This window comes from Amphiura filiformis, chromosome 16 (genome assembly GCF_039555335.1).
Source record: "Amphiura filiformis chromosome 16, Afil_fr2py, whole genome shotgun sequence".
Taxonomy (NCBI): domain Eukaryota; kingdom Metazoa; phylum Echinodermata; class Ophiuroidea; order Amphilepidida; family Amphiuridae; genus Amphiura; species Amphiura filiformis.
This window is the reverse complement of record NC_092643.1, coordinates 61751873-61760121: the sequence shown is the minus strand read 5'-3', so window position 1 is coordinate 61760121 and position 8249 is coordinate 61751873. Positions and strand designations below refer to the sequence as shown.

Sequence of the window (8249 nt, the reverse complement as noted above, 5' to 3'; positions counted from 1 at the left end):
TCATTCTCTAGCAATGAATGTGTTACAAGTGGACTTTTATACATACTGGATTTCAATCAATGTGTTACAAGACTCAAATCATGGAATTGGGTGATTCTTTCATACATGCTATTTTTCACATGCCCAATAGACACAGAGGATGAATTTGAGTTGTTCTTTCATGCATATGACAGGGCCTATGTATAGCAACAATTTCCCATGCTTAACTCAATTTGGCCAAAGTATGGACTTAGGTGGCTTTTGTATTCATGTATTCAATTTCATATTGATTTGTTGTTTTTTACAGAATCATGAAGAATCTATCAGCTTGTTCGGCCGATCTTCTACCATTTCATACATGCAAGTATTGCAGACAAAGATTTTATTATGATACTAGTCGATATCTGATTCATTTAAGGCGCCATGAAAAGTGGATACATGTATATCCATATAAGAATGGCTTCTTCCCACATGCAGTCATAAAATGGATGACTTACGAAAAAGTCAAGAATGTGCGTGATTCTACAGAGGAGGCAGTGCCTGTTATCAAACCTGGACAAAGTAACACCGATCAAAATGCAAAACCTGTAAACTATCCGTGCCAATTTTGCCCAAGGATTTATGTAACGGCTGATCTGAAAGATACGCATGAAAAATCTCACTACGATAAACAATGTAGATACTGTGGCAAGAGATTTAGGTGTCGACGTAGCAGGATTATCCATGAAAGAATTCATACAAAAGAGAGGCCTCATCAGTGTAAATATTGCGACACGAGCTTCTCAATGGAAATTACCATGACGAAACATGAAAGGATTCACACGAATGAGAAACCTTATCAATGTATGTACTGTGGCAAATGTTTCAGAGAGAATGCGAGTAGAAGATGTCATGAAAGGATTCACACTAAAGAGAAACCATTCCAGTGTAAATATTGCAAGAGGAGTTTCACAAGAAGAAGCGGCAAGACTGTACATGAAAGGATTCATACCAAAGAGAAACCCTACCAATGTAAATATTGCGGCAAGAGTTTCACAACTGGAGGTGCCAAAATTAATCATGAAAGGATGATGCACATGAAGGCGGAACCGTTTCGATGTAGATGTTGTGGCAAGTGTTTCAAGTATCGTACTAGTAGATATAAACATGAAAAGTGTCATAACAAAGAGAAACCTTCTGAGGACAGTGTCAAGATAAGACATGTAAGAACTTATACGGAAGAAGAAAAACATTTTCTATGTACATATTGTGGCAAGAAATTTTTATATGAAAGTAAGATGACTGAGCATGAACGAATCCATACAAAAGAGAAACCACATCAGTGTAAATATTGCATCAAGAGTTTCTCAACACGATGGGTAGCAAGAACAAACACGAAAGGTATCACACAAAACCATACAAATGCGGATATTGTAGCAAGGGTTTCTCATATGTTGGTGGTAGAAATAACCATGAAAAGAAGATTCACATCAAGAGTTCCTCAACAGCAGGTAATAAGAAAAAGGAAAACATAAAAGAACCCAACAAGTAGAAAGGTATGGCTATTAAACTGGAAATCTAGTCGATGTTTATACTTCGGGTTTCCCAGATAGAGGCCAATGGTAGAAATAAGTGTTATTTCATGCAAATAAGTGTATCAATCACACGAAACCTTATAGATGTATATCCTGCAGTAAATGTTTCTCAACCATGAATGGTAGAGCAAGATTGACACCAAAGAACAGCCTTATCAATGTTTAATACTGCGACTAGAGTTTCTCCACAGCAGGAACCAGGATGGCAAAAGGAGAGACAACAATTGAGACCCTATCAATGTAAATACTGCAAGTTTCTATGAAGTACAATACGCAAGACAAACCATCCAATTTAAATGTAGAACAAGTATGTAAACCAATCCTAAGTCTCATCGGTCCGAGTTCAAATCATGGACAAGGTGAAATATTTTTCCATTTGCCAATGTGGAGAATACTAACTGTGATCTAATCATAATGTCAACCATGTGTTTTGTACTACTAGCCTATACCCCGGAAGACTATTATAGCTTTAAGATGAGCATACTGCATGCAAAACCACATTTTTTTAATATAAAGGACTGTTCTTAAACAATTGTTATGGGGTATGGTGTAAAAAGGGGCCCTTAAAAGTTTTGACCCTCCTAAGGGGGGGGGCCTGAAAAAATGACCACTTTTTTTTGAGCTTATATGCTTTACTATGGGGTTTACCCATAATTTTCATGTCCAAAAGGGGTCCCTGGAATTTTTGAGATCTGTAAAGGGTGTCCAAACCCGGGGTCCAAACATTTTTTTTGCATCAGGCCCCCAACGAGTGTTTGTGAACGGTCCCTAACTTTACATGTGCAACATTACATACTTTTCCAAAGGAATGTGGGTTTTCATATGCCAAAGTGCATACTTTTGCCAAATTTGTAATTTTCCTTGCATGTAGGCCAACAACATTAAAAAATATTTTACGGCCACTATGAAAAATGACATATTTTCTTGAGAAACGCTGTGCAGTTCGCGTTACGAATGAGGGACTGTAGGCAAAAAAGGGGCAAGCAATTTTTGCCAAGGCAAAAGATGGGCCAAGAGATTTTAAGAAAGACAAAAAGGGGGGAATAAGAGATTTTTGCACACATTCAAAACGTTCTGTTCAAATTTTCCATACAGCTCCATACTCCGTTGGTGAGCGACGGGCGATTGGTATTTCACCGAAGGCAAGAAAAGGAATCCTATGAGATTGGCTAGAAATCGATTGCTAGATCGCTCAGTAACTCAAAATGTATTCAATTCTATTGAAATCAATATTCTATAATTGACACAGATAGATGAAGTTTACATATGCATTGTGTTATAGACCTGTGATTGAATATTCTATACAAACACCTGGATCTTAAGTGAATGGGCTAAACATGTTCCTTTATAAGAGCTTTTATATAATTGTAATTCTCAAAATTAAATATATCACAATATTTTGATTTATGATTCAAAATCTTTACGGATAAAATTATGCAATAAAGTATATCCACAGCAAACAGTCATGGCCGCTAATTAGGGTATTGTATTTCAACATAGACTCTGAAGACATTTCAAGTTAGTGTATTGGAAACAAAACCTGGGTTTTACCTGAAAACAAACCGAATTTTCTTGTAATAGCAACATCATATGGGGTACTAGAGCATGCGCAAATCGTAATAATGTGTAGAATAGAAACTCTTTGGTATCTCATTATGATAGTCATGCATATGGTGTAAATGGTATGCTTAGCCTGAGTCGCTCGGCCTATCTCGAACAAAATCGCCACGCGTAGCTGTTGAAAAACGATTCGCCGTACTATCACAGCAATTTGTGACACGAAGATACAGGGATGATGATGCTGTGCGGCGTTCAGCTTTATGCAAAGTAAAATTTATTATAAAATAACATATTTGTTTGTGAGGCCTATGTACGCTTCCGAACCAATACTAAAAATTTCATATTGATTTATTGTTTTTACAGAATCATGAAGAATCTATCAGCTAGTTCCACCAATCTCCTACCATTTCATACATGCAAGTATTGCAGACAAAGATTTTATTATAACACTAGTCGCTATCTGATTCATTTAAGGCGCCATGAAAAGTGGATACTTGTACATCCGTATAAGATTCGCTTCTTCCAACATGCAGTCATAAAATTGACGAGTTATCGAAAAGGTAGAAATTTGCGTGATTCTACAGAGGCGGTAGTGCCTGTTATCAAACCTGGACAAAGTAACACCGATCAAAATGTAAAACCTGTAACCTATCCGTGCCAATTTTGCCCAAGGATTTATGCAACAGCGGATCTGAAAGTTACACATGAAAAATCTCACTACGATAAACAATGTGGATACTGTGGCAAGCAATTTAGGTGTCGAACTACGAGGATTGTCCATGAAAGAATCCATACAAAAGAGAGGCCTTATCAGTGCAAATATTGCGACAAGAGCTTCTCAATGGGAAGTACCATGACGTCACATGAAAGGATTCACACCAATGAGAAACCTTATCAATGCATGTACTGTGGCAAGTGTTTCAGAGACAATCGGAGTAGAAGATGTCATGAAAGGGTTCACACTAAAGAGAAACCATACCAATGTAAATATTGCGACAAGAGTTTCACAACAACAAGCAACAAGACTGTACATGAAAGGATTCATACCAAAGAGAAACCTTACCAATGTAAATATTGCGGCAAGAGTTTCTCAACTGGATGTAGCAAAAGGAATCATGAAATGATGATGCACTTGAAGGTGGAACCTTTCAAATGTAGATGTTGTGGCAAGTGTTTCAAGTATCGTTCTAGTAGAGATAAACACGAAAAGGGTCATACTCAAGAGGAACCTTTTCAATGTAAATGTTGTGGCAAGTGTTTCAAGCATCGTACTAGTAAAAATAGACACGAAATGGGTCATAACAAAGAGAAACCTTCTGGGGAGAGTGCCAAGGTAAGACATGAAAGAATTTATACGGAAGAAGAAAAACATTTTTTATGTACATATTGTGGCAAGAAATTTTTATATCAAAGTAAGATGACTGAGCATGAACGTATTCATACCAAAGAGAAACCTTACCAATGTCAATATTGCAACAAGAGTTTCGCAATGATGGGTAGCAAGAACAAACACGAAAGGAGTCACACGAAACCATACAAATGCGCATTCTGTAGCAAGGGTTTCTCATATGTTAGTCGTAAAGATAACCATGAAAAGAAGATGCATTCCAAGAGCTCCTCAATAGCAGGTAGCAAGGACAAACAAACGTGAAAGAAATACTGTAGTTGGTAATGGTGAATCCAACGGACAAGGACACAAAGGATCAATAATTGATACTAGAGGATAGGTCTGCCTTGAATATACAAACTGGAAAGAAAAATGGCAAGGTATGCCAACCCCGGATGCCAACCCGGGATGCCAACTTGATGTGGAAAAACATAGACTAGACAGTGCCGAGGGGGACAAAAACAACCAAAGTAGGCAATTGAAAGAAATCGCCCAATACAGACGTAATCCACATTAAACTGGAAACCCAGTCGACGTAGTTTGTGTTTTAGAGGCTAATGGTAGAAATAATCGTCAACAATTTCATAAAAATAAGTATATCAATGTCATTTTTGCAACAAGAGGTTCTCAATGTAGGTAGCAATAACTAATTAAATGCTTGATCATGTGAATATTGCAACAAGAGTCTCAATGATGGGTAGCAAATAAATATGAAGGCGTTCACCCAAACCCGTATCGATGTAGATACTGCCCGGGGGCACTCCTATATATTGACATATGTCATGTGCCCCTGAAAAGACCCTGGTATTTTTGGCAAATCCTACACCCAATGACCCCGTTTTTAGTGAACTATAGGCATGATCCAGATTTCTGAACGTTTTTTACTTTCTCTTGCTACATCGTTTGAGCAATGGATCCGGTAATTTGAGGGAGCGATCTTTGCATGATCGTTCATGATTGTTACTTATTTAGCTAGGAAAATTCGGACGGAAAGTGTGATTTTTGGAGCATTTTGTTACGAAAATGTTTACCAAATTTCATAGAATAGTCTCCTTTGCAGACTGTTTGTGGTGCTGATCATATTACAAACACTGTAAAAACTCCTTGATCTGGCGATGCTGTTTAATTTTGTAAAAGAGATGTTGAATTTTAATGCTTCAATGTTTGCTTTTCAGTGTTGCTTTGCCTTACATTCGGCAAGTCAATAGATAAAGCACCAATTGGGCTCGTGCTGTCTATAGGCCCTATACTTCTGTGCACGAGCCATGAGCAAGTAGTGTCTCAAAGTCTCCCAATTAGTGCATATTCAGAACTAATTGGGCTACCAAATTGTTGGTTGGCAACCCTGACTATGAACAAACATCTCACTCATTTACACTTATCACACATCTTGAAGAGTCACCAAACCCAATCAGTTATGTAAACATTTACTCGAGGTGAAATGTCCTTTTGACTAGCACTTGTTCAGTGCCTAGTATATCCGTATATGGGACCATGACAACCCCTCTCTGACATTACAAAACAGACAAACAGAAAGTCTGAAGGGAAGTGCTGGGGGTAACACTAGGCTAGTGGCCTTTCCCTGTTCTGAAGATTGAAGGGAGCACTCGTTCAAAATATGAAGTCAGGAAAATTAGATGTGTGTGCAAAATTTTATTTTAATTGTTTTAAATCATTTCATTTACCATGAAAGTGTTGTAGTTTTTAAGTTTTAAGTTTTTATTTGGAAATTGCTTTTACATCAGTGGCACTCATCTATCCGATGGTGCATCCAAGACTTTAAATATACAAACAAAACTGTATTAAGGTGTCATATGAGGGATTGGGTGCTAAAAAAGACATTTTTGGAAGCTCTCTTATATCTTTGACTTTTTATTTGATACAAATCGCACATCGCGTTCAAAAGTTACTTGTGAAAAACTTTCAACCGATGACGCGAAAATCTGTCATAATGAGCATTTATCCTATATTAACACATGCATTATATTTCTTATGTATTCTATTGTTTTCAAACAGTGTTATTTAAGTAATCAACTAAAAGAAGTTAATTACAGGCCAAAATACATCAATGTAACAGAACAAATTGCTGCATATAAAATTCAAGTGACATGACAGTAAAAATAACTATTTCTAATCATAATATTATGCTAATTAGCTAATTAATATTCATATTTCAATGTTATAACTTTAAAGTAGATTTTCTCCTATTTCATATTTTAGCGGAAATGCGTTTTCAAAAAATGTGGAGCCAAAACTACACCCTCTACTGACCTCAAATTTGGCAGAAATATGCATTATATTATGATCTAGACAATGGACCTCAATCAAACAGCTTAAGATTTACCAAATTTCATACCTGGTGCCCAGACAAAATACTAGAGATCATTATGTAAGAAATATCAAAGTGTCTAATTTTGCCTTACCCCCTGTAAGACTCAAAAGTAGGTCCATGACTAGATCTTTTCAAGAGCTAAATTTTAACACCTCAATCAACTGCATAGGACATTCGGTTGTGGAACAATATTTTTTTGAAAGTTTGACCTTCAACGCTAATTAATTATGCAAATTAGCTAATTAATTACGCAAATGAGATTTAAAAAAATGCTTGTCTTTATATTATACTTGTATAGACTTAATATGAAGTTGATGTAATATTCCCTTCATATATTTTTGCCAATCCCTCATATGACACCTTAAGGGATCTAAAATGAGCGTTTATTGCGTTTCGACAGTATTTTTTGTGGGACATGAGAGCTCCTCAGACCTATCGAATTGCATTCTAAATACGAAGCATGTCTTTCTGATATCAAATAATTTTCATTTTTGAAAATCACAATATAATACAAATTTTATGACAAATTATAAAAATTTGATATTTTTCAAATTTTGATATATAACAGTCCTCGAAGTAAATTATATAAATCTAATGATATATTCTTAAAGTGTATGTAGCAGGAGGAAAAGCCGACGGTCAATTGAAAATTTTGACCTTTCATATTGAAGATATAGATTTTTTCCCAAAAAGACCTAATTTTTTTTGGTGTTTTGGGGAAAAATCCATATCTTCAATACGAAAGGTCAAAATTTTCAATTGATCGTCGGCATTTCATCCCACCTACATACACGTTAAGTATAAATCATCAGATTTATAAAGTTTACTTCGAGTACTGTTAAATATCAAAAATATCAATTTTAATGATTTGCCATAAAATGTGTATTAAATTGCGAATTTCAAAAACCAAAATTATTTGATATCAGAATGACATTCTTCGTATTCAGAATGCAATTCGATATGTCTGATGTGCTCTAATGTCCCAAAATAAATACTGTCCAAACGTTCATACCCCAGCCCTTAAACGAAATAAAATCAAAGGATACTCGACAGCAAAAGGTAAAAATAAATAAATGCCTTGAATAAATATCTTGAGAACCGTAAGTATATTTTCAAAATGCTGATTTGTGCTTGATCACAGCACTATGGTGATTTTGAGGTTTGAGAATACTGAAATGTGTTTTTCAAAGTTGGCAGCCCTGTATACACATGATAGCTATACATGGCTATGACTTGGTTACATATGGCTATACATAGCGTATAGCTATCCATGGATATACATAGCTATGCATGGCTATACATAGCTATGCATGGCTATACATAGCAATGCATGGCTATACATAAATATGCATGGCTATACATAGCTATGCATGGCTATACATAACTATGCATGGCTATACATAGCTATGCATGGCTA

The 8249-nt window shown here is 36.0% G+C and overlaps 1 protein-coding gene across 1 annotated transcript; it reads left to right on the top strand.

Annotated features, from left to right (window-relative positions):
• The first annotated feature begins 290 nt into the window (after positions 1–290).
• LOC140172794 (uncharacterized) lies at positions 291–1803 on the top strand. Its single transcript, XM_072195920.1, has one exon. The coding sequence runs from the start codon at positions 291–293 to the stop codon at positions 1491–1493; it is 1203 nt and encodes a 400-aa protein (XP_072052021.1). The 3' UTR covers positions 1494–1803.
• Positions 1804–8249: the final 6446 nt, after the last annotated feature.